The following is a 25,049-nucleotide window of genomic DNA, read 5'->3' as shown; positions in this document are numbered from 1 at the left end:
GTAACTGTTTGTGCTGAAACGCAAGCATGGCAAAAAGACACCCCTTTAACAACTCCTTTCCCCCACTTTTTAAGTCGACTCTTCAGTAAATCTCTGACACTTTTTTTACCCCATGTGGTACCCTCATCATGGCCGAGTACCTTCTAATGAATGGCTGATGCTTAGGAGGGCATCTGACGCGAGACGAGCGATCACAGTCATTCTCTGCCGTCATTCCACAGCAAACCTGCCGGGCAGCGCGTCAGATACCACCGGCCCCACCTCACAAGTGAAAGAACATTGCGCAGTCCCCGGGTCTGGGTGGTAACCTGGTTTAAGACCAGCGTAGTATTCTGGAGTGTGTAATGATAAACAAAAGGAGTTTACGTTAAAAGACGCCGCCTGTCAGCTGGTCAGTGAACACATTATTTTCTTATTCATTTCAGATGACAGAGAAAATAGATGGCTTTTATTACAGTGAGCCTTAACATACAAAGTAAACCCAACGTTTTCGATATATAAAAAAAACACTAAATGAATAAATTAAGGTCTCGGTATACGTAAATGAGGTGTCCGGGTAAAATCGCTCTCGTCGCGTCGCAATTTACGCTACGATTACCAACTTTATATCGTTTTAAAGCATAAAGAATGAGCTATAAGACACTGCAATTCGTTTTTGTTGATGTTTTCACAATAAAACGTTATCAAACCGCAAAATGAAAGGTACCGACTTTATTTGAGAGGCTCCTTCTCCTACACGTTATTCTTTTAGCCCCCGATCTTTATCAGACTTTACGTATACTGATACCTTAAGGGATGTTATTGAAATTTCATTTTTCCTAAGGTTAAAGCGATTTATAAAGAAACGAGGCTTCTTAACAAAGCCAAAGAAACTGTAGTAAGACGTTTATTGTGTCTAAGATACTCTAAGGTGCTACCATACGGCTCTAGGAGGCCGCCATCTTACTCGCCCCCAGTCCCTCTGCTACTACAGGTAGCCCAATACTACAGAAACTAGTCTGCAAACTACTATGTACTATGAGGCATTTTCAGGAAAAAAAACATCGATTGTTATCTCCACAAAAGTAGAACTATACAATGTATAAGAATCTGGCACACATTGCCGGCTATTTCCCTTTTTCATGTAGCTATCTTATAGTCAGCATCCACCGCCTCCTCAAGAGATCCCGAATAATGGGCTGTCTAACTGAATCTTCTCCTATATACACCTATTTCACAATAGGTTGTCAGTGCAAATGGCGAACGGCGAATGGTAAATGGCTTATGGGTACTAATTATTCGTAAAATTAAAGGTGTTAAACAAAGTCCAGCAAGTTCCGAGCCAAGCATTGGTAACATTTAATGGATAGTTGTTTTGATTTATCCATATTCTTCGAGACGCATGGTTACTTTCCGTCGTAGAACTGCCATTTGCCAATCGCCATTTGCACTGACAACCTTTATTAAAATAGGTATATATTAGCTTCATCAGATGTGTACCTCCGAGTGTGTAATCTAACCGCAAAAACGAACAAGAAGCGAGTACTGACCGTCACCTGGCTTGAGCCCTCACAACTACACCCTAACCCATCTAATAGATACTACAAAGTCAAATACAAAGTGAAGAGCTGTGGTCAATGCGCTTACTTAAAAAAAGCGGCGTTAAAGAACTGGACTTAGTCACTGTTTATTGCTCTCTAATACGATCAGTCATTGAGTACGGTGCCGCGGTGTACGCTGGCCTGCCTGCGTTTCTTTCAGATGGTCTAGAGCGTATCCAGAAACGAGTGCTTAAAATAATCTTCGCATCCAATAGTTACAATGATGCCCTGGAGAAAGCCGGTCTTGTTTCGCTTAAAAATAGACGATTTATGCCTTGTCAACAATTCGTGAGTTCCTTGTGTAAGGAAAACCCTTTACATTGCCTAGCCACTAGTAGGTCGGTCAAGGGAGTCAACCAGTACAATCTAAGATCTGCTCCCATGAAACCGAAAATATGCAACACTAATCGCTTGTCAAATTTTGTTACTGTTAAGTATCTTGATAATGTAATGTCATAATGTTGTAATCGCTTAGCTTGTGTGTGCTAATTACCTGTAATTCAGTTTCTAACTGCGAGGGGTATTTAATAAACAAATCACAAATCTATCTATCTACCTACCTACCTACCTACCTACCTACCTACCTACCTACCTACCTACCTACCTACCTACCTACCTACCTACCTACCTACCTACCTACCTACCTACCTACCTACCTACCTACCTACCTACCTACCTACCTACCTACCTACCTACCTACCTACCTACCTACCTACCTACCTACCTACCTACCTACCTACCTACCTACCTACCTACCTACCTACCTACCTACCTACCTACCTACCTACCTACCTACCTACCTACCTACCTACCTACCTACCTACCTACCTACCTACCTACCTACCTACCTACCTACCTACCTACCTACCTACCTACCTACCTACCTACCTACCTACCTACCTACCTACCTACCTACCTACCTACCTACCTACCTACCTACCTACCTACCTACCTACCTACCTACCTACCTACCTACCTACCTACCTACCTACCTACCTACCTACCTACCTACCTATCTATCTATCTATCTATCTATCTATCTATCTATCTATCTATCTATCTATCTATCTATCTATCTATCTATCTATCTATCTATCAATTCCGGCACTTTTCTTGCAATGGTCCCGAGATCGTCAACTTCGTAGCGGTATGATATAAACTTAATCACACAAACCGTAGCTAGAGTACGGACCCAGGGGCGTGTCCAGGATTTCAAAATGGGGGGGTGGGGTGGATGATGGCCAGATAGACGGCTTATAACTGATCCAGTGGTTCTTGGTCACTACATAGATCATACAATACTTCATGTTGAATTGGATTTCTCGCGTCAGCAAAGTCAAGCTATTTTCTTCAAACAAAGTGACTTTTTAATTTTTTTTTTCTTAAAAAGGGGGGGTGGATATCCACCCAATCCGCCCCCTTGTATCCGCCCCTGGGACACAGTCAGAAATTTACACATATTACAAAATCTCGCGTCTGTTTCCGTGCAAATATAAGGGCTAAATGAGGCTTCCTTTCCCAATCGGCATTTTCTAAATATGAACATGCAGTCTTATAGCGTTTAGTTTAATCTCTCTATTGATGCTGCTTAACCACTTCTATACTTCCCCTCCCTAATTTTCCGTTTATTTTCTCGTCCTTTTCATTTTTTTCTCTCCTCTTTCTCCTTTACCTCCTCTTCCTCCTCTTCCTTCTTCTTCTCCTTCTCCTTCTTTTACTTCCCTCCATTCTCCTTTTCTTCTCCGCCGCTTCCTCTTTCTCCTTCTCCTCTCCCTCCTTCTTCTTCTCCGTCCCGTCCTTCTCCTTCGTCTTTCCCCCATTTTTCTTTTCCGTCCCCTTCTTCTTCTTTCCTCCAGTTTCTCCTTCTCATCCGCCTTCTAGGCTTCCGTCGCCCCGATACAGACCCTTTACATAACTTCTCAAAGAAACGCTTTACACATGGCTGAGAATGAACCATGTTTTCAACTATGCAGGTTAAAAAGTTCAACATCCCCCCTAAGTACAAGATACCAAGTCGTTGTTGTTGAGGTACTATTTGTTTTTATGTATGTCATCCGAATCAGGCGTCTTCATTTAATTCATGCCAAAGAAATGCTAATCAAAGTCGGTATTTCGCCGCCAATCTTTTTACACTCCGTCGGTACGCAAAAACAGTTCGAGTGCATACTATACAATTATAAGAAATCTAGGGACTCTGATCTTTGTGCATTTAAACGCCCACATCCTCTCAGGAGGCAAACATAAGCGCCAAGGACAACTGCAGCTATTAAAGTGTTTCATCAAGTTTTAGAAGTATCACTTCGTTTGTATACCATTTCAGGTGACGCCGGTGTTTCCCTCACCGCTTTTGATTGGCAAAGCGTCAAATTTTACAGTAAAATAATTTCGTGGTACGTCATTTGTGTTTATTACATTTCGTTTTTAGTGGTTCCTCGAGGGTTTTCGAGGTCTCCTTTTGTTATTATTACACCCTCAAGAATACTGCGCTGGTCATAAACCAGGTTTCTCCTAGTACCCGAGGGTGCGCAATGTTCTGTCCCTGTGAGGTGGGGTCGGTCGGTATCTGACGCGCTGCACGGCAGGTTTGCTGTGGAATGATGGCAATAATGACTGTGATATTTTTTATAAGTAAATGCAGAATCTAACTCAGCTTAGATTTAATTCCATTGATCGAGTATAATTCATAGTTAAACGCTATTTTGAGTATCAAAAGATTTTTGGAGATGATCTATAGTGGATCTCTGTGAGATTCAATTCATTAGTTTCCAAAATAGATCGCAAATTCTCTTTACGATTTCTAAACTTTAACAAGGACGTTATTTTCGTGTCACTGATAAGGGGTGTTTTCTGCATCCCTTGAAAGCAGCTTCGCATAAGTCCCCTTCTCCCTCTATTAGCTACGCCCTAATACCTTCATATATGTAACCAATGCATAAACCTATTTATAAAATAGTTGCAGTACGGCTGAGTCCTTGTATCTGAAAGCCATGTGAATGTTCATAAGAACATGAACAAGAATTCTACAGCTTTTAAAACCTGGATTTGTATTTTATTGACGCTTATGTGCTTCTTTACTTGATACCCATGAAGCACTACGGGTTACGATACACAGATTTTCCGAATGCAACCTTATTTAAAATAGGTTTAGAGGTTGTTAACCTCTAAGGCTCGATTTAACACAATAACAGCAATAGCTTAGCACAGTTTTATTACTTCTACCGAATACCATCATCGCAAACAAATCAAATAAACTACTAAAATATTTTAGTGATAAAAACATATTTTTGGAGGTGCAATCTTCGCTTTTTTACATCTCATTTCTTTTTAACTGTCATTCATAATTCTTCTTATTATAATTAACTCTTGCACACTTGAACACACTTCTTCGGGTCTGCATATATTGCTCTCTAAGTGCAAAGAAAGACTCGATAGCATTCAATGAACTCTGGATCCCCCTGCAAAAAGAAGTAGAACAATGCCTATCTACAAGCCTACCCAAGTAAAATGCTTACACTTTTTAGGAGCTTGCACAGGGGAATGCACAGGGGAATGCACAGGGGAATGCACAGGGGAATGCACAGGGGAATGCACAGGGGAATGCACAGGGGAATGCACAGGGGAATGCACAGGGGAATGCACAGGGGAATGCACAGGGGAATGCACAGGGGAATGCACAAGGGAATGCACAGGGGAATGCACAGGGGAATGCACAAGGGAATGCACAGGGGAATGCACAGGGGAATGCACAAGGGAATGCACAGGGGAATGCACAAGGGAATGCACAGGGGAATGCACAGGGGAATGCACAGGGGAATGCACAGGGGAATGCACAGGGGAATACACAGGGGAATGCACAAGGGAATGCACAGGGGAATGCACAGGGGAATGCACAAGGGAATGCACAGGGGAATGCACAAGGGAATGCACAGGGGAATGCACAGGGGAATGCACAGGGGAATACACAGGGGAATGCACAGGGAAATGCACAGGGGAATGCACAAGGGAATGCACAAGGGAATGCACAGGGGAATGCACAAGGGAATGCACAGGGGAATGCACAGGGGAATGCACCAGGGAATGCACAGGGGAATGCACAAGGGAATGCACAGGGGAATGCACAAGGGAATGCACAAGGGAATGCACAAGGGAATGCACAAGGGAATGCACAGGGGAATGCACAGGGGAATGCACAAGGGAATGCACAGGGGAATGCACAAGGGAATGCACAAGGGAATGCACAGGGGAATGCACAGGGGAATGCACAGGGGAATGCACAGGGGAATGCACAGGGGAATGCACAGGGGAATGCACAAGGGAATGCACAAGGGAATGCACAGGGGAATGCACAAGGGAATGCACAGGGGAATGCACAGGGGAATGCACAAGGGAATGCACAGGGGAATGCACAGGGGAATACACAGGGGAATGCACAGGGGAATGCACAGGGGAATACACAGGGGAATGCACAAGGGAATGCACAAGGGAATGCACAGGGGAATGCACAAGGGAATGCACAGGGGAATGCACAGGGGAATGCACAGGGGAATGCACAGGGGAATGCACAGGGGAATGCACAGGGGAATGCACAGGGGAATGCACAGGGGAATGCACAGGGGAATGCACAGGGGAATGCACAGGGGAATGCACAGGGGAATGCACAGGGGAATGCACAGGGGAATGCACAGGGGAATGCACAGGGGAATGCACAGGGGAATGCACAGGGGAATGCACAGGGGAATGCACAGGGGAATGCACATAGGGGAATGCACAGGGTGCATGTTGCCCCTATCCCCCAGCCCACCCTTCGTCACCCAAAAATAGTTGATTTCTTATTGAAGGATCTTCAAATACTATCCTTCGTCCTTATGATACCCATGACTGCACCCCCCCCCCCCCCCTCAGCAATTCCTGGGTACACGCCTACTTCAGATACCCTGATAAGGCAGCCTGAGTATCTTTAAGTCGCGCTTGCAGGGTTTCATATTAAATCATTTCTTGTGTGTAGACTGTTCAGTTTCTCGGCGCATTCCTCAGGCCGTGCAGCGTATGTTTGGAGCCAAACGTGTACTTTGAGCAAACTGCAAATAGAATCAAAAAGCCCAAATTGTCGCGATCTCGATAGACTCGATAGATAGATAGACTTAAGCCGATAAGCCCACTGGCCTTCCCTTTCCCTAAGCTGAGCCTTAGAGTTACACTTATCTATAAGTTGTACCATAACATTATTAAGACCTAAATGATTGTCGCAATGAAAATGTTGATATATAAGGTCATCCTTAACTCTTTCACTAACCGGTAAACTAGGGTGCTTATTTAACCTACTTTTATGATTATTAAAACGCTTCCTAAAACTATTGATAGTAGACCCTACGTATTGCTTGCTACACATAGAGCAAGTAATTAGATAAACAACAAAATCTGAGTTACAGTCCAAGTCAAAATTAATGACATATTTCTTATTAGTAACTGTAACTTTCTTAAGACAGGGCGGGAGTTTCGCAGTACAGTTACTAATAAGAAATATGTCATTAATTTTGACTTGGACTGTAACTCAGTAGCAAAGAAAGAAGACGTTTTGGAAACCTTTGTTCTCTCGTGTCTCTAGGTGGTATTTAGCATGACTTCTGCTCGACCCGTGTGATACTCACATGACACTTTGTTAACCAGGTCCTTAGTCATCCAAAATTTGAATCCTTCCCGCGCGTGCTGGTTGTATATGGACGCTCCGTTCGGAACAGCCTTCTTTACTCTTGAGCTCTCACGGTAACCCTCGGGTAGCGTGTAGTACATGGTCTTCGCTCCTAAACGGGACACCAAAACAATTTACAAACTATGTACAAAGAATGAATGATACCAACAACCCGAAAACGCACCAAACGAAGCCGCCGAAAACTAAAAGTCATAAGCACTCGACTTACACTAGCCTCTTTTAGATGATTGACAAATGAGTAGAGTATAAATTCCTTTACAAAATTTGAGAACCTCATATTTTGCGTCACTTATATTTTTTAGTGAGTTTCAAAACAAGCTTTCTCTTTGAGGATGTTGTCTTTCGAGCAAGGCCGCACCCGATATATGCTTTCCCCCTCCCCTTTGTTTATGTTTGAGACGTACTCTCTTTCATAGCCTCTCGGTGTTTGATCTGTTCATAGTTGTGTCTTTGTGGACCACTCTCTGGCTGTGGGGGGAGGTGACGGGGTAAGGGGGTGTACGACAGGTTATTCATGGACTTGGAGAACTGCTTGTGCTTAAACGAAATCATGCCGTTGCGTTAAAGATTTTTTTAATCTGTTCTGTTTGGTTTTGTCTGGTGCCTTTTTCAGTATTATATTCCCTACCAGGGCCAGGGTTCCTAGAATGCAGGTTAATGCTAATCATCCGTGGATGAATGCCCTTTTTATCCAATCACCTTCTTTCTAGGAACCGCCCCAGTACGTACGTTACAAGGGTCGGTCAATATTGATAGGTCCTTTCCTCCGCATTATAACTCTATCTTTCTTTTCAGAGTGATTCACTGTTAGGTATTCACATGTCCTACAATGCGTTATTACTCAACCTTTCTTCAGTTGGGTTTGCGGTTGGAAATACAAGCTTTTCCCCTGCCACCAGCGTAACTCCACTCTCTATAATGTGGTTTAGTGATGGGCATTGATAAGATGCCTATACGCTTCGCTATTCCCGACCTTCTCTTTATTTAGTATAGGTTATCGATCGGGATTTATAGGATAAACATGCACTTTAATGTTACTCAACTCTTTTCAGTGTGGTTATGTGGCCGAAATTTAAAGTTTTACCATACACTCTAATGTTACCTACGGGGTGGGGGGAGGGGCTCATGGTAAAAGTGATATGTATGCTCGTCGTGAAATTAGAAAACAAATTCCTAAAAAATACCTGTACACTAAAAATTGCTACCCTAAAACATACCTCAGAAACGTTAAAAAAATACCAAATCTTAGAGAAAAGCCTATTTTTTATCGGATACCCCCTAAAAGTACCTGTGTCCATTTTGACCCCTAAAAATACGACGAGCATCACTATCAGTTCGACATGGGAAGAACCCCCCCCCCCCCCCCCTCGGGTACCTACCGCTTTTCAGTACGGTATAGTGGTGGAAATACATAGGTGGTTACATATTTCAATGTACCTCTAACTTTTCAGTGTGGCTAAGTGGTCGGTATATATAAGTTACCTACCTGCTTCAGGGTTTCTCACCTTTCTCTTGAGCTTCGTCCAGTGGTCCGTATCCAGGTCGCCAATAAGCTGTAGTGAAGGCACCTCGTGTTTCGACCAATGAGAGAGCTCCTTGCGACCCGCCGGTCTAAGGGAAATAAATTATAATTTGATCAACAACGGTTTGGAAGATTATCGCGTATTTCAAACAACCATAGGCAGGGGCGTGGCTAGGGGGTGGCCTAGGGGGCCTGGGTCCCCCTTTTACCAGCCAAAAATACAGTAAATGTATGAGTCATTATCTAAAAAAAGGAGAAAATGCTTTGAAAGTCCTTTTTGGGCCCCCCTCCTTTTAAAAATCCTGGCTACGCCGCTGATAAGGCTTTTCTCCGTGGCTGTAACAAAGTTGACCTCCTCCTCTGCCACCCCTTCCTAGCTAGCAGAGGCCTCTTTTCTCTGTATTTCGCCAGGGGGGATCTCTTTTCGCTAAAAGGGGGTTTCGCTGAGTGACAAGGTGGGAGGGGGGGATTTTTTTGCTACATATGGCTTTCTGGACGCCCAAAGGGGGGTTTAAACCCCCTAAACCCTCCCCCTAGATCCGCTACTGTTCGCTGAACGCCAACCGCAGCGAAAAATTGAGAAAGTGGCCTTTGCTAGCAGCGAACCCCACCCCCTTCCTAAAGAGCAAAATAAATAAATTCAAAATATCAAGTGCCCTTTTCCGTTCAAAATAGTCCAAAGACTTGTAGAGCCATTGATGTTTGAAAATCTAAGCTTTAACTCATTATATTTTCTTTAAAACAACACATTAAAACAAGCATTTACGGTAATAGAAATATGTGGCTGTCAAAGGCTGGCCCAAGCGTCACAATTAATGTCCCAAGGTGTTAATTAAACTAGCTAGCAGGCACACAGTTCACGATTTAGACTTTAAAATGACTTCGACTAAAGATAATTTATGTTGGGGATTAAGTAATCAATCGTTTACTGTACTTGAATTGAAACGGTAAACACAGACAAGTACTGAAAGACATCTAGGATTTGATTGCTAGAGTCATGAAATGAAAAATACAGACTGATATGTGCTTGCTGAAGTGCAGAAAATAATTTGTGTGCTCGCGTCTCTTTTTCTACAATTACCATGTTTTGTTGGGGTTTTGTTTGGGGTACTCTGACCACACTCAAACAATAGAAAGGCAAATAAAACTGTCTACCAACAGACCCAAGTGATAAAAACCTTTTAACCGGCAACTTTAGTTGATAATAACGAGTTTTATTTAACTGAATCCCATACTCATGTCCTAAGTAGTTAGACACCTTATACTTTTAGTAATCACTTTTTCTTTTTTAAACCTGTTGTGTTAATATAACTCACACACGCTGCATGCAGTTATTAGAAAAACGTTTCGGACAATGGCTTCCGTAGAAATTATCTTTATAGCTTCTAGAAAAATAAAGTTGTTATTTAAAAAAAAAAGAATTTATATTTTGGTTTCAATATCACTTATTTTATGGTCTGCGCCTAAACGTCTATCAAAGCTGATTTATGATTGACAAAAGCATGAAACATTTCTAGGATCGTAAGAGAGAAATAAATTTAACGTAGTCATTACCGGTACTCCCATATCTTTGGGAAAAGTAGCTTTACTGAGCTGTCCTGGTTGAAGCCAGTAACATTCTCTAGCTTTACAGCCATGGCGGTTTTATACGCGTGTAAAGCTATCAATGAACTTAAACCCTAAACACCAGTAGCCAGGGTGATATGAGCCTCATTACAGCGAACTATCAGTACACCCTAGGGAATAGAACACGAACACATCATAACGCAAACCTGGAAATAGCGGACATTAAAGTTTTGCGCGCACTAAAGCCATTAAGACGAACAATGTATAAAAAAAAATAGAAGATGTTAAAAAAAGTTTTAGTATTTTTACTCTACATTACAATAGGATTATAGTTGGTACAAGAGATATCATATTATGCAATAGCTGTATTTAATAAATAATGTCCTTTGTCTAGATCACTAATAAGGTGTATATTGTGTAATAAGTGCAAATCCAACACACCTCTCGCTCAAAATTTGTCTCTAACTACGCCTTTCTCAAGTGGTGCCATTTATTTTTCCATCTGTAATTGCACATACTGAAAAAAAGTCTTTTTCAACTTAAAAAGAGCAGCTTGATTTATAGGACATGATTTTAAAAATACTCAATTGTGAGTGCGAGTTCACATTAAAGTTTTTCTACAGCTTTGAAGGATGTATTAGTCAAGATTTCAGCAGTGCACCTCAACCGCCTAAAGTGGGTCTTTTGTGATTGAGGATCGTCAAATGTGATATGTCACATTTATCAATACGGCTATCCACTACTGCGCATCCCATCCCCTCCCCCCTCAGATCGTGGCTAATACAAGCCCGCGAATTTGACTAATCACATATATGATGAGATATTGAAAAGCCCATGATGGTAGAATAGACGTAACCCATACAAGCATAAATTTAAAGTGCAAGCTCATTCAGCATAACACAATTAATACAGAACAGCAGAAGGTGATAGGTAATGGTGGTTTGTGATATCCCTTCCTTATCTTTATTGTTAATTATATGATGCTCCTTTGTTTATCTCGTCTCAATGGAGTTAGCTGTAGCTGTTATAGAAAGGCCCAAATAGTCGTGTTCGTGAACCAGAAGAATGGATACAATACACCAAAAACTGGAATTCGACTCTGCCCTGAAGAAGGCTTATTAAAGATGAAAATTTGGCGGATGTTACTAAAACGTGAAACGGGGAGCTGGAAACAGGGAGCGGGGAACAGGGAACGAGTGATCAGCGGCTATCGACAAATCCAAGATGGTGTCCTTCTGTGCTGTCAAAAAAGCAACACCAAAACGTTTTCTTTCTATTCCAGGTAAGCATTTATACATGATAACAAAATATAACAAAATATAATATAATATAATATGAAATAAAAAAGATGTCGGTTCTGATAATTCTAACAGCCAACATTCCGGCACAAGACAATACGAAAGCAGACTCGAAACACTTGAAAACAAAAACGCAATAAAAAGTCAATAGAAACAATACAAACACGCTGCGTTAAAAATCCTTAATAATTTTCTGTTGGTCAATGCATTAAACCATTTATTTGATAAAAAAAAGTGCAAAATAAAAAAATATTAGAAAAATGTATGTACTTATACTTACTTCAAGAAGGCAAAAATATATTAACAGAAATGGGTCAAGCATGTACTAAACAGAGCATACTTTCAAATGTGTGGCTTACTGTTTAGGAATGAACCAGGTATAAATCGGATCCCTGTTCCCTGTTCCCCGCTCCGCGCTCCCCGTTCCCCGTTCCCCGTTCCTCGTTTTAGTAACATCCAAATTTGGCAGAGTCGAATCCCAGTTTTTGGTGTATTCTAAAACTTTTGTTGATGTAGCTGGCGCGGTTCCAGGAAAAATTCTGATCTGTTGACGAAAAAAAGCGCTGAGCACTGTTGTCTCAATGAACAGAATGGAGACATCCGACTAATACTAGAAACTAAGTAAGTAAGTAAGTATAAGTAAGTATAAGTACATTACTCGATGTAATGCGCAGTTGAAATTTTTTATATTGATAATTGCGCAATATAAATACAATAAATTATTATTATTAACTAAATATAAACATATTGAACTGTTCATAAAAATACAGTTAATGTATTAAACACTATCTAAAAATCCTGGCTACGCCGCTGAAATAGGTCTGAATCCGTGCCACGTATAGTTTGTCATTTTCTGGTAAGGCCACTAAGCGAGTTACTAATGAACGTTCGTTAAATATTAAAGTGCTTCTTAATTAAACTGGGTATAACTCAATAATCTAGAGAGCTTCAAAGACACGTTTAGAAGGACAAGAAGAACGAATAACGAGAGAGAAGAATCTAACAGTGCGCAAAGAAGTAAGTGAACAAAACCGGCTTTAACCTTTATGTGGCATGTCCTACTACTATATGCGATTTACAATAATATATCAACAAGAGCTTATAATGAAAAAAACACCAGCCACTCATAAAATTGACAAAACTCTTTTTCGACTCTGTCAATCTTAAGCCAAGTGCATTTTTAAAAGCGCTTGACACTATGAGCTATATTTTCGAAGAGAAAACGCTCCAAACAAAATTATGTTTAGTGTTTTTTTCCCCACTAAATGGTTAGAATTCGCGTATTAACTTCTCCGAAAAAATACTCCAAAAAAACACTAAATGAGAACCGTCAAGTATATTCATTGACTTAACTTATACCATTACACGGTATAAATTAAGCTATAAACTGGTTGTGACCGTTTTCTCTTTATTTTATGATTTTTTTTGGGAGGGGGAGGGGGGTGAGTAAGGCAGATGTTTTATTTTTTCTCCATTGAGTACACAAAAAAGCTAAAAAAAAAAATATAATATTTGCTTTTTCTTTATTGCCCCACTGGAATGCTTAAATAAACGAAAACTTAGAGGAATCAATCATTACATCTCAACAAAACGGCAAAGGGCATTTAGAGTCCTTCCCGACTAAAACGTTCCAAAACAGCAACAGCGAAACTCCCTGGGAAAATACAGCGAATTGCATTTTTGGCCAAACAACACACACACACACAGCTTAAAGGCCCTTTCACACGTACGTTTTTTTCTCTTGCGACCTGTCTCGCAAAAAAATTGTTGCAGGTCGCACGCGCATTTTTTGACACCCCCTTTGCAACTTGTTTTGCATTTCTCAAAGTCGCACGAAAAGTAGAACGCTCTTCTATTTTCTGCAACAAATTGTTTCAAGTCGCAGGAAAAACGTCACTTGCAACAATGTTTTTGCGAGACAAGTTGCAACCGAAAAGTCTACGTGTGACAGGGCCTTAAAGAAACTAATAATAGACAAACACAATGCAAGACCATCACCTGCAAAGGACTAATTGTACCTTGGACAAATGATATTTTATCTCTGTGTGGATAATACAATATTGAAATTTCTACAATACACCAATACACCAAAAAAAAAAATATTAGGTCTTTAATAAGACCTAAATGATTGTCGCAATGAAAATGTTGATAGATAAGGTCATTCTTAACTCTTCCACTAACCGGTAATCTAGGGTGCTTATTTAACCTCTCTATCTTGTGATTATTAAAACGCTTCCTTAAACTATTGATAGTATAATCTACCTACTGCTTGCTCTTATAGATAAGTGTAACTCTGAGGCTCAGCTTAGGGAAAGGGAAGGCCAGTGGGTTTATCGGCTTAAGTCTATCTACCCGCGGGGTCTTAATAGTGACGACTTTTTTTGTAGTAGAAACCCACGTAGAGATATATAAATTCTTTTTGTCCATAGCGCGCTATTCTAGAATATGCGCATTTTCGTCAGTTGTAATGTTTTTCGTCTCGCGCCAGTAAATAAGCTTGTAAAGATTCACCTTCTTCAGTATCTCCTGAAGAAGTTTCATTAAAGACGAAAATTTGGCAGAGTCCAGTCCACCAGTTTTTGGTGTATTGTATTCATTCTTCTGGTTCACAAACACGACTATTTGGGCTTTTTGTATTTATTGAAATTTCTACAGATGCATCTCCATACAGTTGCCATGGTGACCATTATAGTTCCATGGCTTTGCGTGTTGGTGGTGTCATCCCAAGCCAACAGATTTATCTCAAGAGACGAAAAAGAACTTCAATTCGCGATTTTCGATTTTATTGATGAACACAAGCTTGAGGCAGAGCCTGTGAAATCTCGCTATCGAGTCAGCGAAAACACCTGTACGTTTGAGTGCCTCGACGACCCTTCTTGCGAATCCGTCAATTATCGTCATGACGAAAGGGCATGTGACGTGATGGCTACAACGAAATACAATGCGCCGCTCCAAAAGGTCAGCGGCTACAAGCACTTGTTCATCAAGGTAATCTGCTGGGGATCTAATTCTTGTGCACTAAAAATATATATTTGATCTATATTTTCCCAGTAGGTGGCGTTGTACAAAATAAATTGACACAAAATATTTTATACCCAGTCTGCATGTGATTTGTCCCCTTGTCGTCATGGAAGCTGTCATCCATACATCAACAATGGCTCATACCGCTGTGCATGCAGTGCGTACTTTACCGGCCGTGACTGTGGTGAGTTGAATTGCCACCAATACTATAATAATCACCACCACCACCATTATCATCAAAACCACCACCACCACCACCATTACCACCACCATCATCACCATCACCATCACCATCACCATCATCATTATCACCATCACCATTATCATCATCATCATCACCACCACCACCATCACCATCACCACCATCATCATCATCATCATCACCATCACCATCACCATCACCATCACCATCACCATCACCATCACCATCACCATCACCATCACCATCACCATCACCATCACCATCACCATCACCATCACCATCACCATCACCATCACCATCACCATCACCATCACCATCACCATCACCATCACCATCACCACCACCGTCACCATCACCATCACCACCACCGTCACCATCATCATCATCACCATCTTCATCAACATCATCACCACCACCACCCCCACCACTACCATCACCATCACCATCACCACTGTCACCATCACCACCATCATCATCATCACCATCATCATCACACCATCACCACCATCATCATCACCACCATCACCATCACCGTCACCATCACAACCATCATCATCATCACCATCTTCATCAACACCATCACCACCATCATCATCACAACCATCACCACCATCACCACCATCATCATCACAACCATCACCACCATCACCACCATCATCATCACCACCATCATCACCACCATCACCATCACCAACATCATAACCACCGCCATCACCATCACCATCACCATCACCATCACCATCACCATCACCATCACCATCACCATCACCATCACCGTCACCATCACAACCATCATCACCATCACCATCTTCATCAACATCATCACCACCACCACCCCCACCACTACTATCACCATCACCATCATCACCGTCACCATCACCACCATCATCATCATCACCATCATCATCACACCATTACCACCATCATCATCACCACCATCATCATCACCACCATTACCATCACCGTCACCATCATAGCCTCACCACAACCCACCATTATATCATTATCATCACCATCGTCGTTACCCTCCACTATTAATGCTGAGTCCCCCTTCCCCCGAAGTTCTCTTGTTTGATATTTCTATATTGAATTTTTTTTTGTTGATATTTGCGTTACAACCCGTCAGATATCAAGGTGCCTTAGCGTGGGTTACTGCTCGATAATATAAGACAGTATCCAAATTACTCTTTGTAGATACATGCACAGGCCCAGCGCTAGGAATGGTGGATGGTCGGATCAAGGCCGAGCAACTGTCCCAGTCTTCCTATTTTCAGGACATGCCGAAATACGGCCCAGACCGCGCGCGGCTCAATCTCGATACATATCCACACGGAGCCCATCTTAAAACCGGTGACGTGGATGGAGGCTGGTTCAATATTGCCCTGAACACGACTAAAACCATCACTGCGTTTGCCATGCAGGGCTATGGCAACCCTGGATCGATCGATTACGTCATGACCTTCATGATTTCCACTTCTTTTGATAATTCCTCTTGGTCATTCGTCGAACACTCCCCTGGAGTAACAAAGGTACAGTCTGTTTGATTGTCTGTCTGATAAGCGAACAAGGTCATGTTTGATGGTGTCTCAGATGCGGATTTATTCTGTGCCCAGGGGGGGGGGGTTCTCCAGAAAAGACGGGGGTGATCGTCACATCTTTTAGGGTATAAAATTTCTATTCCTTAGTTTACTTTCAGTTTCATTCCTAAGGGGATGTTTAACGGGTTTTTCCGATTCTGTCTTTTAATAGGGTATAAAATTCGACCAATTGCTATTCCTAAGGAGACGTTTAACGCTTTTTTTCGGTTCGGCCATATCTTAGGGTTGAAAATTCCTTCGACCACACCCAATTTGCTATCTCTTAGGGGTAAGAATTTGTGTTGACAACGCCCAAAGTGTCCTCTCTTAGGGTTAAAATCGATTTTGCCACCGACCACCCCCGTATGTTTTTATCGAAGTCCCCCACCCCGGGATTCTGCGCGTCCACTTGTTGGAAGTTGGGCTGACATCGACTATTCCTGGGTCCGTCCAGAAGAATCTTGTACTGCCAATAACACGCGACGTGACGGCGTTCGTGAGAACGTTTTGTCCATCGTGGACGAGTTTGAAGGATCTCGAATTTCCGCTCGGCCAGTTATTTGAGGACTGGGATAGATAATCCTAATGGCACCCAGGGTAATATTGAATGTACGTACACAAAATCAACACGACCAATTAGCGCGCGTGAATCACAATTCAGAGCCGTAGCAGGTCACGTAAAATTGGCACATGCACCTCCAGTGCCCCCCCTCTGTTATGGCCCTGCAATTTATAAGACTCATGTCGAATAACCTTTTTGGCAGATCTTCCCCGGCAATACCGACAACAATGGCATCGTCACCACCACATTCTCGCCGCCTCTGATTACTCGATTCTTCCGCATTGTGGCCAAGACCTGCGCAAGAGCATGCGCATTTCGACTTGAAGTCTATGGCTGCGAGGCATCAACTCCGTGAACGAATTTAGAACTTTAAGGTGGACAAAAGGGTTATGGAACCTTGCTATGCCTATGTTTGTTTTTCGCTATGTTTACTCGGTGTTTTTCGCTATGTTTACTCGGTGTTTTTCGCTATGCTTTCCCTGGTGTTTTTTGCTGTGTGCCGTATCGTGGCCGTGTCCATCGTCTTCTTCCCAGCTTGCACACGACGAGAACAAAACAAGATGGCCGCCAGAGGAAGGACAGAGGAGGATTCTGACATCCCTTCCCCCAAGCACCCCGAGAATCTCCCCTCCCCAAGCACCCCGAGAATCTCCCCTCCCCAAGGACCCCGAGAATCTACCCTCCCCAAGGACCCCGAGAATCTCCTCTCCCCAAGGACCCCGAGAATCTTCTCTCCCCTAGGACCCCGAGAATCTTCCCTCCCCAAGGACCCCGAGAATCTCCCCTCCCTAAGGACCCCGAGAATCTCCCCTCCCCAAGGACCCCGAGAATCTACCCTCCCCAAGGACCCCGAGAATCTCCCCTCCCCAAGGACCCCGAGAATCTACCCTCCCCAAGGACCCCGAGAATCTCCCCTCCCCAAGGAACCCGAGAATCTCCTCTCCCCTAGGACCCCGAGAATCTCCCCTCCCCAAGGACCCCGAGAATCTACCCTCCCTAAGGACCCCGAGAATCTCCCCACCCCAAGGACCCCGAGAATCTCCCCTCCCCAAAGACCCCGAGAATCTCCCCTCCCCAAGGACCCCGAGAATCTATCCTCCCCAAGGACCCCGAAAATCTCCCCTCCACAAGGACCCCGAGAATCTCCTCTCCCTAAGGACCCCGAGAATCTCCCCTCCCCAAGGACCCCGAGAATCTCCCCTCCCCAAGGACCCCGAGAATCTCCCCTCCCCTAGGACCCCAAGAATTCGACTATAAATGTTTATTAACAAAGAAGTAGCCCCCTTTTTGCGGGGGTGGGGGGGGGGCGGAGGTTAAACATGAGGTACAAAAATGTAAATAACTGGCACGCTGAGGAAGAAATCACTAAAATAGTATAACACTCAAATATAGAAGAAAAGCAGAAAGGCTAGTTGGGTACCGATGTTTCTGTATTTATTATTTTCCTGTATCCAATAAGGCAAATGTTGACATCACCGGAAACTCTGATCTAATAGGAGTGATTTTAACCAATATTAATTTGGTTTTTAGATACACGTTTAAATAAAGCCCATATATGAAATACTATCCTTCGATATTAAATAATATGTGTTTAATAACTACTCTTGCAGCTGAATTACAGAACTAGGTTAATAACAAATAACCAAAATACAAATTACCAATAGCTTATTGACATCACAAGTAACCGATTTTAAGCTTCTGTCTGACCGCAGAGACGACGCATGCTCCTCATTTGTTGGGAAATATAAAGATGTCGCTCCTATCAGTTACCTTATAAGGAGCGACATTGTGGAGCATGGCAACTTCGTTACTGCAAAGTATTGATAGATCACTTCTGAATTTACCAATTTACGAAATTACCTTATACTTGTTAACTATTGTCATGTATATAAATTCACTACAAGATACGCGCGCTTGTTTCACTACAAGATACGCGCGCCTGCTTCACTACAACATACGCGCGTCTGTTTCAGTACAAAATACGCGCGCTTGTTTCACTTCAAGATACGCGCGCCTGCTTCACTACAAGATACGCGCGTCTGTTTCAGTACAAAATACGCGCGCCTGCTTCACTACAAGATATGCGCGCCTGCTTCACTACAAGATATGCGCGCCTGTTTCACTACAAGATACGCGCGCCTGTTTCACTACAAGATACGCGCGTCTGTTAAACTACAAGATACGCGCGCCTGTTGGACTACAAGATACGAGCGTCTGAAGAATTGTCTTTGTAATCTAGCCTGCAGTTTGCTAAGTGTACGATACAGATAATGTTTAGTAGCACGTCAGTTTTCCCAAGGTAAGATAACCATCCTCATCACTTTCGGCAGTATCCCCTGCCCTCAGCCGAATTACAGGCAGTGTGTCCTTATCGGTGAGTAACCCAGTATCCTCTCGCCATACCCCATCATTACTCGAGCTCCCCCACCCACTCCACCCCGCATGCACATTTTCCACTGCCAGCCGGAGCACCCCATGACGTCATGTTTTTCTCATCACGTGACACCCACCAATTGTCCCAGTAATCCTCTCTAGGATAATACAAAGATGACCCTTTGCACTTGTATTTGATGAACTGTTCGCAGTAGCTTGACCTAGCTGTTACTTCCTTCAACTGAGCGACACTTGTGTTATTGTAGGTTATGTCACTCGAGTAGGTCCCACAATCTGCATAATTATCGACATGGAGCCGACCCTCGCTATCATGACCGACTACGGTCACGCCAATACCGTTGTATGACATCATGTCACAAAATACCGGAAAAGGCGGCTCTCCAAGATCACCTGAGGGGTCGATGACGTAATAACCGCTGGGGACTGGTGGGTGCACTCGTTTGATTTCACGACACGTGCCTAAAAATAACAACAACAGTGGATTACTTTTCCTAGGCCTTTGCTCCTAGGTGCACCCACATGAATGAATGGATAAACAAAATAGAGTGTGTTTACCCATATAAGGATATTTGACTCTTTTTAAAACGATATTTATATGCTAGGCACCCTGGAATTTGTATTTAAGATATAGGCATCTATATTAGGAATTCGGCTTAGGTTTAACCTGCACCCGTCCCTAGTCTTAATACAGTTAATTCGAGTACTTATGCAGTTAATACGGCATTATAGTTGCGAATAAATTTGCGGTTTTCATCTTGGTATACTGCACATGCATTTGTCGTGAAGTAAATTTGTTGTTATAACGTACCAACCCAGAAATCTGAGGCATCTCCACCATCATCTGCAGAGCAGTGGAACTGTTGGAAATTTTATAAACTGTTAAAAAATCACTAGCTTTGCGGACAAAATACGAATATGGTTTCGTGAGGAAGCTTGGGATCTGGGACTCACTCGAGCACAGTAGCCCGATTAGTAACCCGGTTAAGAAGCCTGGGACTAGGCCTGTTTTACAACATTATTTTAGGGGGGGAGGGAGACACATAGGGGAGCCGGAGAGGGGAGGTTGCATAGGTATACAATCGAAATTTTGCCGTCTCGCAGGTGAGCAAATCTATCGCCAGTGCCACAGCACAACGGGAGCTAGGATACTTTGTCTGTGAATCTTAAATCATGCAATTAACATTTTCTCAATATCTTAAACTGGTGCTCCCATCACTATCATTGAAAAACATCATTAGTTGCACAGCAAGGGTTTTAGATTGGATACTTTTATGCCATGACAACCTAGCCAACCACGTTGAGTGTTTTTCTGGAAGTTTAATTTAAAATCATAATGTTATCGTACATCTACCCAGACAGGCAAAAAAATCTTGAGCTTTTTACACAATCTTTGGTAAAATATCGCAGTTTTGCGGAATACACTCTTTTTTTATAAGATCGTCTAATTGTCAGTTGAGGCTGGGGCCGTTCTTAATTTTTGAGCATATTAAGGCTGAAAATGTTCTTAACGATGTTTTTAAATTTCATATCAAAACTGAAACTCCAAGTATTGGAGAAAGAATTACACAAAGCGATCAAAAGGTTGTCATCATAAACACAATTTGATTCTGCATTTTAGAACGCATCATCAGAAATCTGAGGCTGGACGTTCTGACAAAAAAGATCCTCATAAAACAAAATAAGTGTATGCTCTAGCTTTGGTGTTTGGTAAAATCTAAAAATCTGCCGGGCGCATACCTGAAAAGGTTATAAATAACTCTAAGCTGAATCTTAGAATTAGGATGGTCCTAATTGACCTAATTTACCTTAGAGCTGAAGTGGTCAAAGGTGTCGTTTTTCGACAGATCTGCGCCAAGATCGCCAATGCGCATAGATAACAACGCGCAATGTAGCGAAGCCCTGGCGATAGGTTTCCGCGCTATGTTATAAGAAGCACACAGATCTTCTTGCAAACACGATAGCCCACACTCCATCGCATCTTTGACGAGCAGCTCTTAAACAACGGTACCGTTAAGAAACGATTTGTCAACTTTGTTGAACTTTTTGGTCGGTCTCTCTTGTGGAGTGGATTCAACTAAGCAAGTCTCAGAAAATACTTCAGAAGAAAAGAAAATCACCAAAAAGATATGTAAACGCAGGATCAGGCTTGTTATCGTATAGTGTAGATTGTGCTTGGCAACTTTTTAGCACATTTTAGCAGTTGTAATATAGGTGGTGGTGGTAATAGTGGTGATGGTGATGGTACTTTGTGATGTTAATCATTGTGTTGATGGAGATGGTTGTGGTTAGGTGTGTGTAGATTGTGCTTGGCAACTTTTTAGCAACTTTTAAAATTAAAATTTTTAAGTGCCAGAAACTTAGGGCAACTTTTGCTTTTCTTGGCAACTTTTTAGCACCACAAAACACCAAAAAGATCTTTATTGAAAGGATTTTTTTTATAAATGGTCAAAACTAAGGATATTTAACTGTTAAATACAAATATAATTGAAACTGGATTTACCGGCACGCGCCAACGAAAACTGGACAGCAGCTGTCCATTTAACGGGCGCTAAAATCCAACGGTTATTTGCTGCAATATTCAGCCTTCTGAAGAATCAGAAATGATCAACAATACAATGCCTTAAGGAATACCTCGAGGCTTCAGATAAAATACAAAATGAAAAGAGGAAGTAAACTTAATCGGTGTCTAAAGTATCATAAAACGGGGTGGATTAGCATTATTTGTTAGAAACTTACATTATATGATAGATAGGAGTAGATATATAGATAGTAGTTCATTTATTACCATTGCAGCTAGTAAGCTGAATTGCGGTAAAATTACAATATAATTATAAAAAAATTATAATATAAATAAACTAATATAAAGTTAATAATAATATATACATGACTATACAATTTAAAAACCAAGGCGGAAACCGATATGTACAAGGATAAAATCTAACGCGGAGCATTAGATATTACGAAACTGTTCTTAAAAACGGTTGGTCGTTAAAAGTGTGCGTGCGCCGAAGGATTACAACAAACTATTTGAAATTTACACATATAAAAATGTTTTCTATATCTGCTTTGATTATTTTAAGAATATTTAAGGTAGATTTTTAATGGAAATAGAAAATAAATATATTTTGAAAATTAATCTAGAACAAAACGAATCGTCAAATGAAGCAATTTTTGAAAATTTTGATGGCAACTTTTTAATATTTCAGCAATTTTGAGCAACTTTTTGGCTTTTTGGACAGCAACTTTTCCTGAATTTACTAGCATAGTCTACCCATGTCAACTCGCGAATAGTTATGGTGACGGAAGCCGTTTTGCAGTTACGCCAGTTACGACGGCCACTAGAGTGCAGAAAAGCACCGGGTCAAGATAACCGACAAGAGATTCATACACACTAAATCAACAGCAACGCAAAGCTAACAACAATTCGAACTTTCTTTGTACTTATTGGTATTTTATCTGTAAAACCTAAGATTATTCTGTTTTGGTTGTGATCGATCTAAACTTGTGACAGATGCAGAATTGGTAGAATTCAAAAGTAATGATTGACGTCTAAAAACGTATGACTTACTGTAAAACAAGTGCAATGTACTTTCCACTAAAGTGTACATTTAGTGGCAAGTTTGAATGACTAATTTCCTGTTTACTGCTCTGTAGAAGTAGGTAGTCAATCGGAATGCACTTCTAAACGATTTTCACTTGAGCGCGGTATTGATATAGATATGGAAAAATAATAATGAAATATTAAATAATATATTCAAAAAAGCGATACGGTTGCGTCAAGCAAGTATACCCGCAAAAGATTTTAATAAAAACTATCTGTATTTTATTCTGTAGATAATAACTTCATTCTATACTCTAAACCAAACAGGAGACCAAAGTAATAAAGTAGAGATCCTCTGTGGCGCTTGGAGAATTCTTTCGCGTCTGCAAACTGTCATTATTGGAATTTGAGTTCATAGCAACCTGCCGTTGCCCTGTGTAAACAGACGCAAGCTGAGCAACCGTTATCAGTCAACTGTGTTTTTGCAATTCGATTTGCTCGCCTTTTACTCTAACAAAACTTGATGAGCCCTTTCTATTAAGCTACAAGTGGATTAAAAGAATTACAATGTCTCTACATTCTTCGAGCTTTTAGCGAAAATGCGCCTGTGTTGGATTATTTTCAACAAATATTCCGTTTTCTCGTTGGCCCCCTTTGACACTTCCACGTAAATTTACCCCCCAAAAAAATCCAGAAGGCGTTTACCGAAGAAATATCCAAGCCAAGGATGGATAATATGTGCTACTTATTTAATGTGGAGTTAGTTTCTGTCAGAGACTCAAAAAGGCGCTGTTTTTTAAGCTCGTAGTCATTGAAGAAAACACAATACATCGCTCAAACGTAGTTTGTTGTGGTTGTCCCCTAAGAGGTTCGACCGGTAACTATATAAACAGGTCAACTTTGTTGACGTTTTTCGACCGCTATAAATTTTTGGTTCGTGCAGTGGAATATTCGGTCAAAAACTCGCAAAAACAATGGCAACGAAAACGGATACCCCTACCCACCCAAAGTACGTCGATATGATAAGCAGTGCAGTTAAAAACCTTGGTGGAAAGGGGGCATCTCGGCAAGCTATCAATAAATACATCGTCAAGGAATTTAACCTGACAGAGAATAAACACCACCACACGATGCTGAACCAGGCTTTGAAGCGAGCCTCTGCACCAGAGGGGACTTTAGTCCACAATAAGGGAAAGGGAGCCGCCGGTTCCTTCAAACTTAGAGCTGCGACACCGGCTAAAGCAGCACCGAAGAAAACGCCAGCGAAGAAATCAGCAAAGAAACCAGCACCGTCTGTGAAGAAAACCGCCCCAAATGATAAAACAAAAGCGGGGGAGACTCCAAAAGCAGCAGGTAAAAAAACGGCTAAGCCTGCTAAAGCCAAGAGAGGAAAGAAGTCGAAAGCAGCGTCTCCTAAAAAACCTAAAGTTGTTCGAGCAAAGAAGTCTCTAAAAAAGCCAGCAAAGGCGGCCGCTAAAAAGTAAACAGTTATATGCCTATATAGGTCTATCTGTATGTATGATAAAACTAGAAGAACGTCAAGGTTGTGCGCATTAGTTATAGTTTTCTCGTAACAGCAAAGTTCATAGGGACTATGAAGGGACAACAACTGCATTGTTGTGCATTTTATAGGGGCCCTAGCCCCCGACATAAAAACAGAAAGGCATCAAGATTGTCATAATATTTGTTTATTATTTGATTTTTATGTTTGTATGCTTAAACCGTTGCATTTGTAGATGAAAAATGTGTAGGTTTAGATAAGTTTGCAGCGGACGACAACACAACTTGTTATGACATGTTATGGCCTAGACGAGTATTTATATAAAATGAATTTGTACACAGCACATCTTCTTTCGATGCTCTCTTTTCACTTTCAAAGAATGTCGTTGGCTGTACCTCATGTACCAGGGGGTGGGAGTGGGGGTACATGTGTAACATGGGAAGGTTGTGGGGAAGTGCATGTGTCCCATGGGGGAGGTTGTGGGGAAGTGCATGTGTCCCATAGGGGAGGTTGTGGGGGAGTGCATGTGTCCCATGGGGGAGGTTGTGGGGGAGTGCATGTGTCCCATGGGGGAA

The 25,049-nt window shown here is 41.9% G+C and overlaps 4 protein-coding genes and 1 pseudogene across 8 annotated transcripts; 3 read left to right on the top strand and 2 right to left on the bottom strand.

Annotated features, from left to right (window-relative positions):
- Nucleotides 1-4,771: 4,771 nt before the first annotated feature.
- Nucleotides 4,772-10,516, bottom strand: LOC116611760. Of its 2 annotated transcripts, XR_007312350.1 has the most exons (6): nucleotides 10,367-10,516; nucleotides 8,796-8,901; nucleotides 7,695-7,827; nucleotides 7,229-7,381; nucleotides 6,514-6,658; nucleotides 4,772-5,035 (listed from the first exon to the last, which is right to left on the bottom strand). XR_007312350.1 is itself a non-coding variant. In XM_048730709.1 (5 exons), the coding sequence occupies exons 1-5, from the start codon at nucleotides 10,447-10,449 to the stop codon at nucleotides 6,591-6,593; spliced, it is 543 nt and encodes a 180-aa protein (XP_048586666.1). In that variant the 5' UTR covers nucleotides 10,450-10,516; the 3' UTR covers nucleotides 4,908-6,590. The 2 variants fall into 2 exon arrangements, 1 of the variants encoding a protein (XP_048586666.1); XM_048730709.1 differs by having other exon boundaries at nucleotides 4,908-6,658.
- Nucleotides 5,056-6,339, top strand: LOC125568286 (cysteine-rich, acidic integral membrane protein-like). Its single transcript, XM_048730205.1, has 2 exons — nucleotides 5,056-5,983; nucleotides 6,074-6,339. Exons 1-2 carry the CDS (start codon nucleotides 5,056-5,058, stop codon nucleotides 6,337-6,339), a joined length of 1,194 nt encoding a protein of 397 aa, XP_048586162.1.
- Nucleotides 10,517-12,152: 1,636 nt separating the features above from the next.
- On the top strand, nucleotides 12,153-18,945 carry LOC5501549 (EGF-like repeat and discoidin I-like domain-containing protein 3). 4 transcript variants are annotated; one of them, XM_048730614.1, is made up of 6 exons: nucleotides 12,153-12,297; nucleotides 12,619-12,693; nucleotides 14,332-14,664; nucleotides 14,776-14,881; nucleotides 16,094-16,428; nucleotides 17,241-18,945. In XM_048730614.1, the coding sequence occupies exons 3-6, from the start codon at nucleotides 14,332-14,334 to the stop codon at nucleotides 17,391-17,393; spliced, it is 927 nt and encodes a 308-aa protein (XP_048586571.1). In that variant the 5' UTR covers nucleotides 12,153-12,297; nucleotides 12,619-12,693; the 3' UTR covers nucleotides 17,394-18,945. The 4 variants fall into 4 exon arrangements, with proteins under 4 accessions (XP_048586571.1, XP_048586573.1, XP_048586570.1 ...); XM_048730615.1 differs by lacking the exon at nucleotides 12,153-12,297 and adding an exon at nucleotides 12,454-12,532; XM_048730616.1 differs by lacking the exon at nucleotides 12,619-12,693 and having other exon boundaries at nucleotides 12,186-12,297.
- A 296-nt stretch (nucleotides 18,946-19,241) lies between these two features.
- Nucleotides 19,242-20,447, bottom strand: LOC5501547 (annotated as a pseudogene).
- A 3,423-nt stretch (nucleotides 20,448-23,870) lies between these two features.
- On the top strand, nucleotides 23,871-24,817 carry LOC116608822 (late histone H1). The gene has a single exon (XM_048729980.1). The coding sequence runs from the start codon at nucleotides 23,948-23,950 to the stop codon at nucleotides 24,455-24,457; it is 510 nt and encodes a 169-aa protein (XP_048585937.1). The 5' UTR covers nucleotides 23,871-23,947; the 3' UTR covers nucleotides 24,458-24,817.
- The last annotated feature ends 232 nt before the right edge of the window (nucleotides 24,818-25,049 follow it).

This window comes from Nematostella vectensis, chromosome 7 (genome assembly GCF_932526225.1).
Source record: "Nematostella vectensis chromosome 7, jaNemVect1.1, whole genome shotgun sequence".
Lineage (NCBI taxonomy): Eukaryota > Metazoa > Cnidaria > Anthozoa > Actiniaria > Edwardsiidae > Nematostella > Nematostella vectensis.
Note: the sequence above shows the minus strand (reverse complement) of the source record. Positions and strands in the feature narration are given on the sequence as shown.